The sequence below is a fragment of the Scyliorhinus canicula genome, chromosome 5 (assembly GCF_902713615.1).
Source record: "Scyliorhinus canicula chromosome 5, sScyCan1.1, whole genome shotgun sequence".
Lineage (NCBI taxonomy): Eukaryota > Metazoa > Chordata > Chondrichthyes > Carcharhiniformes > Scyliorhinidae > Scyliorhinus > Scyliorhinus canicula.
In genome coordinates, this window is record NC_052150.1 from 228023099 (window position 1) to 228043818 (window position 20720).

At 53.4% G+C, this 20720-nt stretch overlaps 1 protein-coding gene across 2 annotated transcripts in view; it reads right to left on the reverse strand.

The window, feature by feature from the left end:
* LOC119966646 (testis-specific serine/threonine-protein kinase 5-like) overlaps positions 1 to 20720 on the reverse strand; it is a 31974-nt gene that overhangs the window by 5040 nt on the left and 6214 nt on the right. The window contains exons 2-7 of one of the 2 annotated variants that reach the window (XM_038798689.1): positions 18317 to 18424; positions 13678 to 13880; positions 11112 to 11167; positions 2900 to 3029; positions 2561 to 2676; positions 331 to 507 (exon numbers count right to left, since the gene is read on the reverse strand). In XM_038798689.1, the coding sequence (XP_038654617.1) occupies positions 331 to 507; positions 2561 to 2676; positions 2900 to 3029; positions 11112 to 11167; positions 13678 to 13880; positions 18317 to 18424 (790 nt within the window). The remainder of the gene's footprint in view (positions 1 to 330; positions 508 to 2560; positions 2677 to 2899; positions 3030 to 11111; positions 11168 to 13677; positions 13881 to 18316; positions 18425 to 20720) is intronic. The other variant, XM_038798691.1, reaches the window with a different exon arrangement.

Here is a 20720-nt window from a genome sequence, read left to right on the forward strand (position 1 = left end):
AAGTCACGGGCAGTAGAGATTTGGATGGCCTCAAGTTTACGATGATTAGATGGTGGGAGACCAGCTCGGGATCCGTTGAATTTAGAGTTAGCAAAGACATAGGTGAGTGTTTCTGCCGGTGATGAGCTGTGAGGGTGAAGTCGGGTGGTGTTATGGAGGTGGATGTAGCGCTGGTGGATGTTGCAGACGTGAGGAGGTATGAGGCCATGGAGGAATGGGGAACAAGAGGCTGAGCAGTTTAGACTGGAGGCGTTGCCAGAAATGGGTCAGAGAGGGCAGGGGAAAGCTGGCGTCAGTCCAGCATCCAGAGTAGACAGAAAACAGACAGACCTTTGACAGTTGTATCTTTCTGTTGCTTCTTCTCCGAGGAAGCAGCCATGAAGACCCGGACCTTCTGGAAGAGGAAAGATGCGGCAGGGAGCATCCAGGGATGTTGGAGGATGTCACTGAGTGCGAGGCGGGTGGTTGGATTCCACTTGAGCATCTTACTGATCAGATCCTGGCAGGCTTTTTCAACCCATTCAGAAAGGAAACACATCAATAAATAATAAACCTTTGACTGGGACGCAGTGATTGCGGTAAAATCACTGGACTGGAATTTAAATTCAATTAAGCAATCTGGAATCGAAAGCTAGTCTCAGTATTGGTAACCATAGAGCGGAACGGTGGCGCAGTGGTTAGCACTGCTGCCTCACACGCCGAGGTCCCAGGTTCAATCCCGGCTCTGGGTCACTGTCCGTGTGGAGTTTGCACATTCTCCCCGTGTCTGCGTGGGTTTCACCCCTCCCCCCAACCCAAAAAGATGTGCAGGGTAGGTGGATTGGCCATGCTAAATTGCCCCTTCATTGGAATAATAAAAATTGGATACTCTAAATTTAAAAAAAATACCGGGAACCATGAAACTATCATCGATTATCGTAAAATCCCATCTGGTTTACTAATAGTCTTTATTTACTGGTCCATTCAGTACATCTTGATGTACACTATCCTCGATCGCAGCTTAGACTGTGTATGGAGCACTGGGCCCAGTTTGATTCTTGTTATAACCCTGCAGGAGACCCAGGGATCTGCACCCTCGGAGTCCCTGGAGCCTCACCTGAGTACCATCTACCCAGGTGAGGGGGGGGGGGGGTTGGGGCTACCCCACTTTTCCTAGGGCTACTGGGACATTCTGAATTCTCCCTCCGTGTACAAGCGCCGGAGTGTGGCGACTAGGGGCTTTTCACAGTAACTGCATTGCAGTGTTAATGTAAACCTACTTGTGACAATAATAAAGATTATTATTATTTTTATTATTAAGTGCAAACTCCACACTGACAGTCACCCAAGGCCGGAACTGAACCCGGGTCCCTGGTGCTGTGAAGCAACAATGCTAACCACTGTGCTGCCGAGCCACCCAATTGGGGTGGGGGGGGGGGGGGGACTATCGAGGAAGAGAGTGGTAATGTCACTAGTCTAGTGATCCAGAGAACTAGGCCAGTGCTCTGGGGATGTGGGTTCAAATCCGACAAAGGCAGCTGATGGAATTTAAATTCGATTCATAAATCTGGAATATAAAGCTAGTAGTGACCACGGCAACTATCACTGATTATTGTCCTTGATCGAGGGTGAAGGGCTACGGTCACGAGCACTTGATACTGAGGTCACTATATGATGCAATGTCACATGATTAAGTGCGAGCGATCTGGAGGGGAAGCAGTTTACAATCTCGCCAGGAGTTACTGAAATGTAAACAGGTCTGTGAATAAACTCCAGAAATAACTGTGAAACAAATCTGTGAAATAACTCCAGACTTTTAACTGCCCCTTGAAATGACCGAGGAAGCCAATCGGTTCAAGGGCAATTAGGGATGGGCGGTAATTGCTGGCATTTCCAGCAACGCCCACATCTTGAAAGTGAACTGGTCACAGCCGAATGACAACCTCCTGCCTGCACAGGCAATGCAGCGCCACCACTGGTAGGAGTTTGTAATTACAGCGTGACGAGTTGACATGGACAATTTCCATTAAAAAGGGGAAAGGAGGGAATGTTCTTCTCTCGTCCAACCTCTTCCATCGGGCAGGAGATACAAATGTCTGAGAACACGCACCAGTAGATTTAAAAACAGCTTCTTCCCCACGGTTACCAGGCTCCTAAATGACCCTCTTATGGACTGAACTGATCTCTCTACCCACCTTCTCTACTGTTAAAAGCACTACACTCCGTCTGCTTCGTATGATGTCCATGTATTTACATTGTGTATTTATTGTATGTCCTACGTTTTTCACTTATGGAGCGATCTGCCTGGACCGTACGCAGAACAAGACTTTTCACTGTACCTCAGTACACGTGACAATAAATCTAAATCTAAACGGGCAACTTTAAAATGGAGGTCAATTAAGTCGCTAACACCACCCCTCTTGGGTATTTCCCTGTGAATGATGTTGCTGTCATAGAGAGGGAGAATCCCCCCACCCCGCCCCGCCCCCAACCTTGGCTGGAACCTGCCATTGGGCAATGGCACGAGGGACTGACTGGTCCATTTAATACAATTAAAGGGTTGAAGAAGGGAGTTAGTTACCTGTTGACAAGTGCTCGTGGTAAAGCACGCCACTTTTAATCTCCTCCAGCAGTTTACTGGGTTGGAATTCAGTAAATGGAAGCTTTCCGGTTACCATGGCGTACAGAATGACACCCCTGGGGGAGGGGAAGAGAGAGAATAACACATCAGCTGGATGAGTAACGATGGCAGGCGGCCAATGCACTTTGCTGTTGGGATATTGGAGTTTTCAGCTGTGGGTGGCCGATGCTGCGGGTAGTCAGGGCAGGGAAAGCAGAAATGACAGATGTTACAGAGTGAGAGAGGGCAGTGGATTGTCAGTGATTATGAGACATTTACATCGCGATGTGTTCCTCTTACATGCTCCATATGTCTGCGTGCTCCCCCTTGTACTTCTGACCTTGGAGGATCTCTGGTGCCGTGTATGGCATCGAACCACAGAAGGTGCTCATCAACCCGTTCTTCCTGCATCTGGTGGCCAAGCCAAAATCTGAGGAATGACACAACCATAAGACCATTAACGGCAAAATCAGACGGGGTGGGGCAACGGCAGGCACAACACACAATCCCAGAGAAAGAAGACAGCTTTATGATGACAGGACTCCCAGTGGAAGACAGTGAGGATGTCATTTGATAGGATCGTGTGTCGACATTTATTGAACAGTTAACAATTCTCCTACTTGAGTTCGACTCTCCTGCTGATCTTACTATAGTAACTCAATCTAACTAACCAGTCTGCTCTAATCCATGCGGTGGGTGTGATGCTTCCTGATCTGCCCCTGTCTCTCTGAGTGTCGCCTATGGAAAGAGAAAGAGCATGTGTGCCCTGTCCTTTTATATGGGTAGCCCCCTTGTGGTAGTGTCACCTCTGGGTGTGTCTTGACTGCCCATTGGTCGTGTCCTATCTTACTGACCTATTGGTTGAATGTCTGCAGGTCATGATGTTTCTGGTGCTCCCTCTAGTGTTTATTCAGTCCTAGTGTAAGTGCATTAACCCATTGTGTACTTACAGTGAGGGGGCTGGTTTAGCACAGGGCTAAATCGCTGGCTTTGAAAACAGACCAAGGCAGGCCAGCAACACGGTTCAATTCCCGTACCAGCCTCCCCGAACAGGCGCCGGAATGTGGCGACTAGGGGCTTTTCACAGTAACTTCATTTGAAGCCTACTTGTGACAATAAGCGATTTTCATTTTCATATCGCCACAACATACACTGGCTACCAGTTAGGCACTACTATCATTGTACAATTTTCAAATCCCTCCATGGTCTCGCTCCCCTCTATTCCTGTGATCTCCTCCAGCCCCACAACCTTCCGAGACATCGGCATTCCTCTAATTCCGCCCTCTTCAGCGTACCTGAATGTAATTGTTACACTATTGCCGATTGTGCCTGCATCTGCCTGGGCCTCAAGCTCTACAACTGACCAAGGCGCCTACAACAGCACCTCCAAAACCCACGACCACTAGAAGAACGTTTAGAGGAGATGTGCGAGGCAGGTTTTTTACGCAGAGGGTGGTGAGTGCCTGGAACGCGTTGCCAGGGGATGTTGTGGAAGCAGATACATTAACGGCATTCTAAAGGCATCTCGAGAAATACATGGATAGGATGGGTACAGAGGGATACGGCACAAGGAAGTGCTGCGGGTTTTGGCCAAGGGTGGTATTATGACCGGTACAGGCTTGGAGGGCCGAAGGGCCTGTTCCTGTGCGGTATTGTTCTTTGTTCTTTTGACAAGAGCAGCAGATACCTGGGAACCCCACCACCTGGAGGTCCCTCTCCAAGCCACCCGCCAGCCTGACTTGGAATTTTTTTCATTGTTCCTTCGCTGTCGCTGGTACAACATCCTGGAACTCCCTCCCTAACAGCCCAGTGGGTGTACCTACTGCAAGTTCCTCCTGTTTAAACTCTGTTCTGTTTTGTCTTCCTGTTTATTTCTTTTATTTTTGCTGTTACAATTTCTGTCCGTGGACGATTAATGGACTGTGCCTTTAATGCGGACTTTGCCTTTACTTCGAGCAGCGAGTTTGGCTAGTTTAAACCGAAGATTGACCTGCGACCCAAAGGCAAAGCAGTCTGCAAGAGGCTGTCTGTAATTCAATCCAGCAGATTCCAAGGGCGGTGCTGCCTTTGTTTCAAACAGGCAGATTCCAGAACGATTTGACCGACATCAGCGGTGATGGACTTGGCTGGCGGCCAATGGGCCAGCTCAAAAGGACCGGGTTTTACCACTACCCGGTGGTGATCGGTTCTGATTTCTCTGGAATGTTCTTCAGAGCCACAAGGTTCCATTTTTACTTTCAGTTTGAATCCTGGCAGCGGAGGTGACAGGCTCCAGCTGAACTCTCTCCGGGGAGAAACGATCGCCAAGCCTCTGCATGAACAGATCCAGCCAACTCTTCCCAAGAAGCCTGTGAGTGTCGGATTCCTGAAAAGAGGACCTGGAGGAGCTCCCAGGAGCCAAGAGCACAGTCTGAAGGAACAAATTCTCTACTACTCCAGGCAAGGTGTGAATTCAGTGTTTCAAAAAGCTGCAGAAACACAGTGCGGGCTGCAACATTAAACCTCACTCATACTGGCAAGAAGGTGCACTGGAGAAATCCTCAACAGAAGCAAGGACTCTTATCTTATGCCCTGAACCGTTATTATTTCCACCCCTTTGCTATGTGCCCATGTGTGTGGGTGGAGAGTTGGACCATTAAACAGGGGGAGGGGCTGGTAGTGGGTTAGCTTGCTGTTATTCCATTATAATCACAGCACATTTCACACTTATTTCTGTTCTAAATAAACATTAATTGTTATTAGTATTATTAAATGTGCTTCAGCTTGCAAACCTGGTGACTGTAAATTATTGAGCAGCCAAGAGCCAAAGATGCTGGGAATATCCCATCAGTCCCTGGGGACTTATCTACCATAATGCTTTTTAAGACACCTCCACCTTTTCAATCTCAATGTGACCCAGACTATCTGCACACCCTTCCCTCGACTCTATTAAAAAAAAATTTTTAATTCGATTTTTAACATTTTAAATAAACAACCCAACAAAACAAAACTCCACAAAAACCACCCCACTCGCTGATGGTAACCAACTCCTGATAATGTGTTTTTTTAAAGATCTTTTTATTCTCTGCATTTTCAACATTTTCATCAATAAATAACCAAAGAAAAAACAAACAAAAACAAATACAATAATAATCCCCCTCACACAACCCACCCCCCCCCCCCCCCCCCCACCCCCGCTCAATATACAGACCAAAACATCCACCCGTATATTCCAGGTAAAAGAAAAACACAAATTAACAATCCGTAAACAGTGTAACCGAAGACAGCAATACCGTCGACCCCCCCCCCCCGCCCCCACCCCCCCACTGTTCAATGACACCCAATTCTCTTTTTTTTTAAATAATTTTTATTGAAATTTTTACAAAATATAAACATCTTAACTCTATTAACAAACAACCGCGGTCACACCCCAAGAACAATACCCCCCCCCCCCCAACTTCAAGAGCAACTTCAAACAAAAGGAAAAAGGAAAAGAAAAACAAAAGAGCACCCAAACAACAAAAGGGAAAGAGATAGCACCCGGCACATCCCGCAGACCCATGTACACAGTTCTTCCTCCCCCCAATCCAGACCCCTCCCCCCCGGGTTGCTGCTGCTGTCGGCCTATTACCCTACCGTTCCGCCAGGAAGTCCAGGAAAGGCTGCCACCGCCTGAAAAACCCCTGTACTGATCTCCTCAGGGCAAATTTCACCCTCTCCAATTTGATGAGCCCCGCCATATCATTGATCCAGGCCTCCACGCTTGGGGGCCTCGCATCCTTCCATTGGAACAAGATCCTCCGCCGGGCTACTAGGGCTGCAAAGGCCAGAACACCGGCCTCTATCGCCTCCTGCACGCCAGGCTCCACTGCAACCCCAAAAATTGCGAGTCCCCTGCCTGGCTCGACCCTGGTTCCCACCACCCTCGTCCTTGCTACCCCCTTCTAAAACTCCCCCAACGCTGGGCACGCCCAAAACATATGGGCGTAGTTCGCTGGGCTCCCCGAGCACCTAGCACACCTGTCCTCGCCCCCGAAAAACCTACTCATCCTCGACCCAGTCATGTGAGCCCTATGTAGCACCTTGAACTGTATGAGGCTAAGCCTCGCACAGGAAGAGGAGGAATTCACTCTCTCCAGGGTGTCCGCCCATGTCCCCTCCTCAATCTCCTCACCCAGCTCCTCTTCCCATTAATGAAATGAAATGAAATGAAAATCGCTTATTGTCACGAGTAGGCTTCAATGAAGTTACTGTGAAAAGCCCCTAGTCGCCACATTCCAGCGCCTGTCCGGGGAGGCTGGTACGGGAATCGAACCGTGCTGCTGGCCTGCTTGGTCTGCTTTAAAAGCCAGCGATTTAGCCTTGTGAGCTAAACCAGCCCCATGCTAAACCAGCCCATTTACCCTTCAGTTCCTCCACCGAGGCCTCGTCTACCTCTTGCATTACCTGGTATATGTCCGAAATCCTCCCTCCTCCAACCCACACCCCCGAGAGCACCCTGTCCCGTACCCCACGTGGGGGCAACAAGGGGAACCCCTCCATCTGCCGCCTGGCAAACGCCCTAACCTGCATGTACCTAAACATGTTCCCCGGCGGGAGCCCAAACTTCCCCTCTAACTCCCCCAAGCTCGCGAACCTCCCCTCCACAAACAGGTCCCTCAACCTCCTAACCCCTACCCTGTGCCAGCCCAGAAATCCGCCATCAATGCTCCCTGGAACAAACCGATGGTTCCCCCGTATCGGGGCCTCCATCGAGCCCCCCATTTCTCCCCTGTGCCGTCTCCATTGCCCCCAAATTTTGAGGGTAGCCGCCACCACCGGGCTCGTGCTATACCTCGTTGGAGGGAGCGGCAACGGCGCCGTCACTAGCGCCTCTAGGCTTGTGCCCACACAAGACGCCGCCTCCATCCTCTTCCATGCTGCCCCCTTCTCGTCCATTACCCACTTACGCACCATCGTTGCGTTGGCAGCCCAATAGTACCCACAGAGGTTGGGCAACGCCAGCCCCCCCCATCCCTGCCTCGTTCCAGGAACACCCTTCTCACCCTCGGAGTCCCATGCGCCCACACAAATCCCGTAATACTCCTGTTGACCCTCCTAAAAAAGGCCTTCGGGATAAGGATGGGAAGGCACCGGAACAGGAACAAAAACCTTGGGAGCACCGTCATCTTAACGGACTGCACCCTCCCCGCCAGTGACAGCGGTAACATATCCCACCTCTTAAACTCCTCCTCCATCTGCTCCACCAACCTTGTGAGGTTGAGCTTGTGCAGGGCCCCCCAACTCCCCGCCACCTGGACCCCTAGGTACCTGAAGCTCTTCCCTGCCTGCTTCAATGGGAGCCTACCAATCCCCTCCTCTTGATCCCCCGGATGCACCACAAACACCTCACTCTTTCCCAGGTTCAACTTGTACCCCGAGAAACCCCCGAATTCCCCAAGGATCCTCATCACCTCTGGCATCCCCCCCACCGGGTCCATCACATACAGCAACAGGTCGTCCGCGTACAGCGACACTCAATGCTCCTCCCCCCCCGCACCAGGCCCCTCCAGTTCCCTGACCCCCTCAGTGCCATGGCCAGGGTCTCAATTGCCAACGAGAAGAGCAAGGGGGACAGGGGGCACCCCTGTCTCGTCCCCCGGTACAGCCGAAAGTACTCCGACCTCCTCCTATTCGTGGCTACACTCGCCATCGGGGCCTCATAAAGCAACCTCACCCAACGGACAAACCCCTCCCCAAACCCAAACCTTTCCCACTCCTCCCACAGATACCTCCACTCAACCCTACCAAAGGCCTTCTCCGCATCTAATGCCACCACTATCTCCGCCTCCCCTTCCACAGCCGGCATTATAATAACGTTGAGGAGCCTTCGTACATTTGTATTCAACTGCCTTCCCTTCACAAACCCCGTCTGGTCCTCATGAATGACCCCGGGCACACAATCCTCTATTCTAGTGGCCAGGATCTTTGCCAGCAGCTTAGCGTCGGCGTTCAGCAGCGAAATCGGCCTATATGATCCACACTGCAGAGGGTCCTCATCCTGCTTCAGGATGACACCCAATTCTCGGAAGTGCACAATAATAAACAGCCCCCCCCCCCCCCCCCCGAATTGTGAAACCCTTCGTTCCCTTCAGCAGAGACTTCACCTCCCGAGAGTCATAGAAATTCAAGTAGGTCCCCCGCCAATCCGTGCCACAGGATGGAGAAGCTGACCTCCACCCCGACAGGACCCACCTCTGGGCAATCAGAGAGGCAAAGGCTAACCTCTGACCTCCACCCCGACAGGACCCGCCTCTGGGCAATCAGCGAGGCAAAGGCTGACCTCCACCCCGACAGGACCCGCCTCTGGGCAATCAGAGAGGCAAAGGCTAACCTCTGACCTCCACCCTGACAGGACCCACCTCTGGGCAATCAGAGAGGCAAAGGCTAACCTCTGACCTCCACCCTGACAGGACCCACCTCTGGGCAATCAGAGAGGCAAAGGCTAACCTCTGACCTCCACCCCGACAGGACCCGCCTCTGGGCAATCAGAGAGGCAAAGGCTAACCTCTGACCCCACACCCGCCCGCCGCCCGAGCCGGGCTGACCCCCGAGAAAGGCTTCTAGGGGCCCTGGTTCCAAGTTCACGAGCACTACCCCAGAGATGACCCTGAAAACCTCCCTCCAACAAACCCCCCACATTCCACATAGCTATCCTAACCAGGGGGTCTCTCACCAGCCCCCCCCTCCCCTCCTATCCACCATCCTCATCATTCCAGGCCCCGCCCACTGGGCTTGGCCCGCCCCGATCGATTGTTACCATCGAGCCCCTCCCCCCCTTCCCAGAATCCTCCCATCCACTTCCTCTCGAAAACGCCTCACCCAGTATTGGTCCCCTCCCCCCACTTTTCACACCTCCCAGGCTCATCGAAACATGTTCTACCAGGCCTTGATGGCCGCCACCACACTCCCGTTCACTGGCCAACTTGGGCTACTCCCCTCCAATCCCTCCCCCCCCCCGCCCCCTGCCCCCCGGTCCCGGTCCCAGGGAAACAAAGAAATTCCCTTCAACACACAACCCCAGTGTAAACACACAAACCCTACAGAACAATCATTGCAAAAGAAAATCCCAACTCCTACCTTGTCCAAATAGGTAACGTGAACTCATTTAGCACGTAACAACGTGCAGTGAAAAATGGAGCTACATACACTCCTCCACCTCCCCCCCCCCCCACCCTCAGTCCAAGACCAATCCTCAGTCCCATTTCTCACTTCTGTCCCAGTCCTTCTGCCTTCACAAACACCTCCGCCACTTCCACCGTCTCAAAATAAGAGTCTTTGGAGTTATAGGTCACCCTCAATTTAGCTGGGTACACTATGCTGAACCGCACCCTGCTGTTATACAATGTCACCTTCACTCGGCCAAAGGCCGCCCGCCTCCTCGCCAAGTCCACGGTAAAGTCCTCTTGTATACGTCTACCAGCTCCAATCCACTGCACCTCCTGCTTCTGCTTTGCCTAACACAGGACCCTCTCCTTCACGCGGTACCTACGGAAAAATATAATCACTGCTCTTGGCGGCTCATTAACCTTTGGTTTAGGCCTCCACGGCCTATGAGCCAAATCCAGTTCATACCGAGAGGGATCTTCCCCCCTCCCCCAACAGCTCCATCAACATCTTGGCAAAATACTCCATCGGCCTCGGGCCCTCCACCCCTTCGGGCAGACCCACAATCCTCAGATTTTGCCATACTTATTCTTCTTCCTCACAGGAACATGCTGGTCCTGAATTCCTTTCAACTGACATTTGAAAGCCTCCCACGTGCCAGATGATGATTTACCGTTCCCAATCAACAAGTGATTATTATTATTCAGTTCCTACCTAATATAATTATAATTAGCTTACCCCTAATTTAGCACCTTTACCCGAGGTCCACTCTTATCTTTAACCAACAGTACCTTAAAACGTGTTGAATTGTGGTCACTCTTCCCGGAATGCTCCCCTACTGAAACTTCAACCACCTGGCCGGGCTCATTCCCCAATACCAGGTCCAGTACAGCCCCTTCCCTAGTTGGACTATTTACATACTGGTCAAGCAACCCTCCTGGATGCTCCTTACAAACTCTGCCCCATCCAAGCCTCGAGCATTAAGTCAGTAAATAATATCTAGGACACTGGAGAAAACTTTGCTCCATTTTGACTGAGAGGCAGGAATGTGACTTTATGTTTTGTGGGGTTGACAAATGACGTTGTAAATGCCGAAGCCACGGAGTGGGACTGTGAGGGTGGAAGATATGTAGAAGCGTCACCGTGGAGATTGCACATGGGTTATCACGGAAATGAAAGAAATAGGTTCAATGTCTCACACACGGGTTTCCTCAATCTCGTCTGCCACGTTTCAGTGTGAAGTCGTACCTACGTCGTTGTTATGGTGCCGATTCTGAGTTTCCTGTTACCCACTGTGCCCATATTAGTCAATGTTAGAATGGCAACAACCAATCAGACTCATCCTTCTGTCAATATCACATTGATTATTCCGTTGCCAATGACTCACCTGTCAGCTTTACAGAGCCGGTCTCGTCAAGCAAAATATTTTCACATTTGAGATCCCTGTGAAAAGATGTTTCAGCATATATTACACACCGATATTAAACCATCACAACTTCCCACACTAATCAACCCCAGTGAGTGATTATAACATTTACACATCAGCCATCCAGTGACCCCATCAAACACTCCCAGGACAGGTACAGCACGGAGTTAGATACAGAGTAAAGCTCCCGCTACACTGTCCCCATCAAACACTCCCAGGACAGGTACAGCATGGAGTTAGATACAGAGTAAAGCTCCCTCTACACTGTCCCCATCAAACACTCCCAGGACAGGTACAGCACGGAGTTAGATACAGAGTAAAGCTCTCTCTACACTGTCCCCATCAAACACTCCCAGGACAGGTACAGCACGGGGTTAGATACAGAGTAAAGCTCCCTCTACACTGTCCCCATCAAACACTCCCAGGGCAGGTACAGCATGGGGTTAGATACAGAGTAAAGCTCCCTCTACACTGTCCCCATCAAACACTCCCAGGACAGGTACAGCACGGAGTTAGATACAGAGTAAAGCTCCCTCTACACTGTCCCCATCAAACACTCCCAGGACAGGTACAGCACGGGGTTAGATACAGAGTAAAGCTCCCTCTACACTGTCCCCATCAAACACTCCCAGGGCAGGTACAGCATGGGGTTAGATACAGAGTAAAGCTCCCTCTACACTGTCCCCATCAAACACTCCCAGGACAGGTACAGCACGGGTTTAGATACAGAGTAAAGTTCCCTCTACACTGTCCCCATCAAACACTCCCAGGACAGGTACAGCACGGGGTTAGATACAGAGTAAAGTTCCCTCTACACTGTCCCCATCAAACACTCCCAGGACAGATACAGCACAGGGTTAGATACAGAGTAAAGCTCCCTCTACACTGTTCCCATCAAACACTCCCAGGACAGGTGCAGCACCGGGTTAGATACATCGGACACGATCTAACTTTGACACATAGAGTCTGTTCTGGGCTGGATTAGCGGGATTGTTCACAGGATGAGGATGGAGGGGGTGGAGTGGTTGGGAAGGAGTGGATGAAAATGGAACGGTTGCATATGTCATGGGGGAGAAGATGGAGGGGATGAGGATGGGAGGGGATGAGGATGGAGGGGGTGAGGATGGAGCGGATGAGCTTGGAGGGGGTGATGGAGGGGCTGAAGATGGAGGGGAAGAAGATGGAGGGGATGAGGATGGGAGGGGATGAGGATGGAGGGGGTGAGGATGGAGCAGATGAGCTTGGAGGGGGTGATGGAGGGGCTGAAGATGGAGGGGATGAGGATGGAGGGGGTGAGGGTGGAGGGGGTGAGGATGGAGGGGATGAGCTTGGAGGGGTTGAGGATGGAGGGGATGAGGATGGAGGGGATGAGGATGGAGGGAGTGAAGATGGAGGGGATAAAGATGGAGGGAGTGAAGATGGAGGGGGTGAGGATGGAGGGGGTGAAGATGGAGGGGATGATGGAGGGGGTGAGGATGGAGGGGGTGAGGATGGAGGGGTTGAGGATGGAGGGGTTGAGGATGGAGGGGATGAGGATGGAGGGAGTGAGGATGGAGAGGATGAGGATGGAGGGGATGAGGATGGAGGGTTGAGGATGGAGGGGGTGAGGATGGAGGGGATGAGGATGGAGGGGATGAGGATGGAGGGGATGAGGATGGAGGGAGTGAGGATGGAGAGGATGAGGATGGAGGGGATGAGGATGGAGGGTTGAGGATGGAGGGGGTGAGGATGGAGGGGATGAGGATGGAGGAGGTGAGGGTGGAGGAGATGAGGATGGAGGGGATGAGGATGGAGGGGATGAGGATGGAGGGTTGAGGATGGAGGTGGTGAGGATGGAGGGGGTGAGGATGGAGGGGATGAGGGTGGAGGGATTGAGGATGGAGAGGATGAGGATGGAGGGGATGAGGGTGGAGGGGATGAGGGTGGAGGGGATGAGGATGGAGGAGGTGAGGGTGGAGGAGATGAGGATGGAGGGGATGAGGATGGAGGGGGTGATGATGGAGGGGGTGAGAATGGATACGGGGCCCAAAACTGCTGACAATACTCCAAATGAGGTGTGACCAGAAGTACATCCGTGGTCTTGTATTCCAGCCCTTTCGACATGAATGCTAACATTGCATTTGCCCTCTTAACTACTCACTGAACCTGCACGTTAACCTTAAGAGAATCATGAACAAGGACTCCCAAGTCCCTTTGTGCTTCTGATTTCCTAAGCATTTCCCCATTTAGAAAATAGTCTATGCCTCCATTCCTCCTTCCAAAATGCATAACCTCACACTTTTCCACATTGTATTCCACCTGCCACTTCATTGCCCACTCTCCGAGCCTGTCCAAGTCCTTCTACAGCCCCCTTGCTTCCTCAATACTACCTGTCCCTCGACAGTGCCCTCAGTTCCTTCTTCCAGATCTTTACCTCTGCTCAGAGGGGAGGGGTGGGCTGGGGTTTAGTGTGAGAGGGTCTGGGTGAATTGGGTTTGGCATTGCCCATCTGGGTCTGGGGGTCTCACTGACTCAGTCCCCATGGTACCTGTGCACGATGTGTTTATTGTGACAGTGCGAGACAGCTCCCACCAGTTGGTGGAAGAGCTGTTTCGCCTCTCCCTCATGTAGTCCCAACGCCATCTTCTTGTCCGAGATTCTGTTAATGTGTTCAAGAAGATCACCTTGAGATGCCAACTCCAAAACCAGGTAGAGGCGCGACGGAGAACGGAAAGTTTCATACAGCTGGATCTGTGGGAGGGGGAGAGAAAGAGAGAGAGGGAGAGGGAGAGAGTGGTGGAAGGAGAGAGGGGAAAGAGAGACGGGGGAGGGAGTGACAGACAGAGAAAGGAGGAGGGAGAGAGAGAGAGAAAGAGAGAGTCATGGAGAGAAAGAGATGGAGGAAGATAGGGAGAGCGAGGGGGAGGGAGAGCGAGAGAAAGAGGGAGAGAAGGAGAGGTAGACAGAGGGGGATGAGAAAGAAGGGTGAAGAGAGGGGTAGAGGAAGAGATGGAGAGTGAGGGGGGAAAGAGCAGCAGAATGGGAGGGAGGGAGAGAGGGAAGAGGATGGAGAATGTGGGGGGAGGAAGAGAGCGAGAGAAGAGGAGGAGAAAGGGAGAGATGGAGAGAGGGAAGAGGGAGAGAATGGGGGGAGGAAGAGAAGGGTAAGAAGAGAGATGGAGAGAGGAAAGGGATAAGAGAGAAAGGTGGAGAGAGAAAGAGAGAGAAGAGGGAAGAGGGAGAATAAGGGAGGGAGAGGGTTTGGGGCAAAGGTGTGTGGAGAGAGGGATGGCGGATAGAGGAAGAGGGGAGATGGAGAGAGGAGGAGAGTTAATCTTTTCTTATTTATTCCCCCAATCCTGATCTCCAAACCCAACATTCAGGAAGCTGGAGGCCCCGTCTCCCATGGGCCCAATCACTAACTGTTATTGGACATATTGACCATGGGGGGGGATCATGGGTCCTTTCCAGTGTGGATGGTGAGGATTGTCACTGGATAGTTTGGGGAGGGGCAGGGGGGATGGGGGAGAGGATGATGTGTCTCCACCCACCAGTTCCACCTGATCCTAACAGCTACAGTCAGACTTGTACAGGTCCGAGGCTGTGTGTGTGCGTCTGGCAGGTCTGGCAGTCCAGGGCCGGCTCAAGGCACCGGCAACTCGGGCAGTCGCCCGGGGCGCCATGTGCTAGGGGGCGCCAGAGACTCGGGTCCCGCGCATGCGCAGTTGGGCAGGTGCCAACCAGCGCGTGCACGGTGGCCGCCCTCCCCCAGGGCGGCCCCCCCCCTCGGTCCGCCCCCCCCCCCGGCTCGGTCCCCTCCCCCCGCCCCCCCCTCGGTCCGCCCCCCCGCCCCCCCCTCGGTCCCGCCCCCCCCCTCGGTCCGCCCCAAGCCCCCCGCCCCCCCCCTCGGGTCCGCCCCCCCGTCCCCCCCCCTCGGGTCCCCCCCCCGGCCCCCCCCCTTGTGTCCCCCCCCCCCCCGCCCCCGCCCCCCCCCCCCCCCCCAAAGGGCGCCGAAGTTCAGCTTGCCCGGGGCGCCAGCAACCCTAGGGCCGGTGCTGTGGCAGTCTTATGGTCTATGGAGGTGAGGGGAGGGGGGTACATCTGCATTGATATACTGCCTTTCACATCCTCAGGAACATGAACCCAAGGACTCTGCAGCCTGCTGTGCCTCCTGATCAGGAGTGAGGTGGATCTGGACCAGGACACTGATCCTGACACAGCTGAACTATAAGAAGGCAAGATCAGGCCATTTGGCCCTCTGTTCCTACCTTCGGTCATGGCTGACCTGAGCGGTCTCAACTCCACTCGCGTCAATCCCCCAGAACCCTCGCCTCAGCTGAGGATCAAAGATCCATCTCCCTCAGCCTTGAATATACTCAGCCTCCTCGCTGGGGAGGGGAATGCCAGATGTGAATGTCTCTCTGAGAGACAGTAAATCCTGCTCGGCCTCCACTTTAAACAGGAGGGACCACTTATTCATTTTTTATGAGAAATATATTTAGTACAATTTTAACATTTTAACAATTAAACATATAAAACACATAACATTTAGAAAATAAACCCAAATCAAAACAAACCCCCCTCCTCCCCCCAGCCAGCCCCCTCCCACACCTTCCCCCTCCCCCCTCCCCCCCAGCCAGCCCCTCCCACACCTTCCCCCCCTCCCCCCCTCCCCCCCAGCCAGCTCCCTTCCACACCTTCCCCCCTCCCCCCCCCCCCCCCCCAGCCAGCCCCCTCCCACACCTTCCCTCCTCGCTCCCCCCCGAGCAGTTGGCAGTAACCTGCTCCCAGAATGCAATACGAATAAACCCCATCTCTTGTGGAACCTCTCACCTCCCCCCTCAGAGCAAATTTCACCATCTCCAAATACAAGGGGCGCAATTCTCCGCACTTACGGCCACGCTAGTCTGACGCCCTCCCGCTATTCTCCCCCCCCCCCCCCCCCACGCCCGACTCCCGACACGAATCGCTGCCGCCGTTTTTTACGGCCAGCAGCGATTCTCAGCTGGCCGATGGGCCGAAGTCCAAGCCCTTTACGGCCGTTTTTACGAACGGCAAACACACCTGGTCTGGCCGTTCGTAAAAACGGCCGTAAAGTCCCGATTTTGAAAAACATGGCACCAATTGGCACGGCAGTACCACGGCCGTGCCAAGGGTGCCATGGGCCCGCGATCGGTGGGCACCGATCGCGGGCAGCGGGTCCAATTCCCGCGCACTCTTTGTCCTTCCGCCGCCCCGCTGTATCCATTCGCGGGGCGGCTGAGGGGCATCCCGGCCCACGCATGCGCGGGTTTCGCGCAAATGTACGATGACGTCATCCGCGCATGCGCGGGTTGGAGTCTTCCAATCTGCGCCTGCGCGGCTAACGTCATGTGACGCGTCAGCCGGCGCAAACTCTGGCAAGCGGGCTTAACGAAATTCGTTAAGCCCGCGATGCCGGAGTTCACGGCCGCGGCATGCTAGCCCCGACCGGGGACCAGAATCGGTTCCCGGTCGGGGAGGGGGAAGCTGGCGTCAAACCCGCCCGGATTTGACGCCAGCCTTACGATTTCTCCCTGTCTGGGAGACTGAGTGCCGACGGCGGAGTGAAACCCGGAGTGTTTCACTCCGACGTCGGAGGCCGCTCCTTGCCCCCTATTCCCCCCCCCCCAGCCCCCGGGGGCTAGGAGTGGAGGCGTGTGAATCCCGAGCGCCCGGCATTGACGCTTGCCTCAAAGCGGCGCGTCGGGAATGACGCGGCCGGTGGCGCCGAAGTGACGTCAGCCGTGCAGGCGCATGTTGGCCGGCTCCAACCCGCGCATGCGTGGTTGCCGTCTTCCCCTCTGCTGCCCCGCAAGACATGGCGGCTTGATCTTGCGGGGCGGCGGAGGGAAAGAGTGCGTCGTTTACAGACACCGGCACTGATCGCAGACCAGACATCTGCTGAGCACGCCCGTGGTGCTCGATCCTCCCTCCGCCCCCCCCCCACAGGCCCCACACTCAACGGTCGCGCGCTGTTCACGCCGGCAGCGACCAGGTGTGGTTGGCGCCGGCGTGAACCGGTCGGGTTCGGCAGGCCGCTCGGCCCAACCGGGCCGGAGAATCGCCGGTCGCCGTGAGAAACGGTGAGCGGCGAATCTCCGAACGGCCTGTCGAAAAACGCGACACGCCATTTGGGGGGGGGGAGAATCGCGGGGGGTGCCAGTGGTGTGATTCGCCCGGCCCTCCCACGATTCTCCCACCCGGCGTGGGGTGCGGAGAATCGATCCCAAGAACTCCATTAAATCCCCCCAGCCACACCGAGGCACAGGGTAGCGAGGCAGACGTCCGCCCCAACAGGACCCTCCGGCGAGCGATCAACGAGGCGAAGGCTGAAACATCTGCCCAGTCCCGTCTGCAACTCCAGCAAGTCCGACACCCCGAATATGGCCCCCAGGGGACTGGGCTCTAAATCCACATGTCGGATCGCCGACAGGGTGCTCAAGAACGACCCCCAAAACCTCTCCAACTTCGGGCAGGGCCAGAACATGTCTACGTGATTGGTTGGGCCCCTCCTCCAGCGCCACCCACAACTCCTCCTCCCACTTGGCCTCAACCCCCTCCAGAAGAGCCCTATCCACCTCCAAAATCCCCCCATAAATCGGCGCGATGACCCCACCCCCCCTCTCCAATCCCATCACCGACAACACCCCCTCCAACAATGAGGAGGGCAGTGTTGCTGGAAAGGTCGGACAGACCTTCTTCACAAAATCCCACTCCTGCATGTACCTGGAACCCTCCCCGTGCGGGACCCCCAAACCTCACCCCAAACTCCTCCAGACTCACAAACTGTCCTTCAGGGAACAGATCCGTTATTTCCACCACCCCTCACTTCTCCATCCATCACGCATCCATCCTGCCAGACTCAAATCCAAGCCCCCCCCCCCCCCCCCCCCCCCCCCCCCCCGCCACCGCCGAGGGAGCCAGCGAAAGCACCAGGGACCTATCCACATTGGGATTCAGTCAGACCTCTTATTTTTAAATGGCTCCCCCCTCCTCGTTACCAGGGGAAACATCCTCTCAGTTTCCACCCTGTCAACCCCCCCCCCCCCCCCCCTCAGGATCAGATCGGATTGACAACGGGCAGGACAATCTCGGCTGCACTGCTGGGCCTAGTACAGGGCCTGGTGGCCAGAGTGTCCTCAGCTACCACAAGAAATGTTTCCTACCACATTCGGGTGTTTGTAGGTTGTCTGAAGAGCGTTGATCTCCCGGGACAGGCACCGCCGAGACTGGTGCTGCAATGTTTGGGAAATTGGGATGATCTTGATAGCGACCTGCCGATTGAGTGTGGAAGGACGTTAGGATGCGGTTTGTTAAAGTTCCTCTCTACCATTCGAAAAACCTGTCACAAACTGAGGACTTCCCAAAATACCTCCCGGCCGGTGAGTTTTATCTTTACTGAGAACTGTGCCGGCCACTCTACGCATAGCAAGATCCCACAAAGGGCAATGGGTCAAAGTCCAGGTCATTATTTTACTGATGTTTGCTTGAAAGGTTTCCAGCTTTTTAAAAAAAAATGGAGCCCAGGTGATCCTTCCCCCCCCCCCCCCCTCGAGTGGATGGGCAGAGAGACGTCACAGCCGGGAGTGGAAAATGTGGAGAACAGCCTTGGATAAAGGAGCCCCACCTGATTGCTCCCCTTTCATAAACATTCAATCCCTCCACCACCGACGCACAGTGGCAGCCGTGTGTCCCATCTACAAGATGCACAAGGTTCCTCAGGTACCTTCCAAACCCACGACCGCTACCATCTAGAAGGACAAGTGCTCCGAAAGCTCGTGTTCGAAACAAACCTGTTGGACTTTAACCTGGTGTTGTAAGACTTCTTACTAGAAGGACAAGGGCAGCAGATCCCTGGAAACCTCAACTGGAGGTTCCTCTCCTGACTTGGGAATATATCGGCCGTTCCTTCACTGTCACTGGATCTGAATCCTGGAACTCTCTCCCTACCAGCACTGTGGGTGTACCTATATCAAGTGGCTCTGTTATCTCTTTCTTGCCAACGGAACCATGGGGGAAGATAATAATAATCTTTTATTTAAATTTTTTTTTAGAATACCCAATTATTTTTTTTCCAATTAAGGGCAAATTGAGCATGGACATCCTACACATCTTTGGGTTATGGGGGTGAAACCCACTCAAACACGGATAGAATGTGCAAACTCCACACGGACAGGGACCCAGAGCCGGGATTGAACCTGGAACCTTGGCGCCGTGAGGCAGCAGTGCTAACCCACTGCCCTACCCTGCTGCCCTGTAATAATCTTTTATTGTCACAAGTATGAAGTTACTGTGAAAAGCCCCTAGTCGCCACATTCCGGCGCCTGTTCGGGGAGGCTGGTAAGGGAATTGAACCCGCGCTGCTGGCCTTGTTCTGCATCACAAACCAGCTGTCTAGCCCACTGAGCTAAACCAGCCCTGATAACTTGCAGGTTATTTTATTAACCGTTTGTGAGCCGCAAACCAACAATTTCTAAGAAATTTGACTTAAGCGGTGACACAAAATTGTTCGACCATGGTTGTGAAGGAGCATTTAAACCCAAGAACTCTATCAAACTGCAGCGTTACAGATTTAATTCAGCTGTCAGGGAACCCGAAGAGTCGATTTTGGTTTTCATTACCACCAAACGGCCAAACGTTGCGAATTTGACACGGCATTGAGAGACACGCTGCGTGACCGCTTAGTATGCGGCATCAATACCATCAACGTTCAAAGGAAACTGCTGGCTGCAACAAAGAATTCCCTGGACAAGGCGACTGAGACAACGCAAACGACCGAGTGCGCTGAGAAGGATGCGTCACAGGTTCAACGTGTGTAAGAGGGCAACCAACTGTGGAGTGACAAGGTGCACACAGGTTGGTAGGCACAAAGGACGTTCAGCCACGGTCCCAGGAGCAGGATCGTAGTCAGAGGTCAGGGCGATAGACGGTCCGTCAACCCAGGAATTATGACGAATGCTATAGATGTCGGGGAATCGCCCCCAGGGCGCCTGTCACTGCTTTAGGTGCAACGGGAAGGGCCAAATTCAGGCTTGTTCTCACATCGAGTCTAAAAACAATAACAAACAACTGCAGTGAATTAATTGGAGAAGAACTCCGAAGGTGAATCACAAATTTACAGGCTGAATACGGTTAAAGTGACAACCCCGATAGAAATATTCCTCATGGTCAACGGGTGACCATTAAGGATGACGGAAGACACAGGGATGTCAAGCAGAGCGGTGGGCGAAAAAACGTTCAAATACTTTCGAGGAGGAGTTCAGCCTTTGAAGCGAGGCGGTACAACCGCCAACTTGGCGACGTATACAGGGGAGATCCTGAAGATTTCTGGGACAAATATAACGTCAGTGTGATATCAACAACAGGATTCCCAGTTATCCTTGTCCGTCACAGAAGAACGATGGCCAACTCGCATGGGCGGGATTGGCGACGCTAAACTGGTTGGAGGTTTTCAAAGTACCAGGTGGCCTTTTCCAGGGAATTATAGAGCTGTTTCGGAATGAGCTGGGCCGAATTCGATGGGTGAAGTCCAGGATTTGCATCAACCCTGAATCCTTTCCCTTACACCTT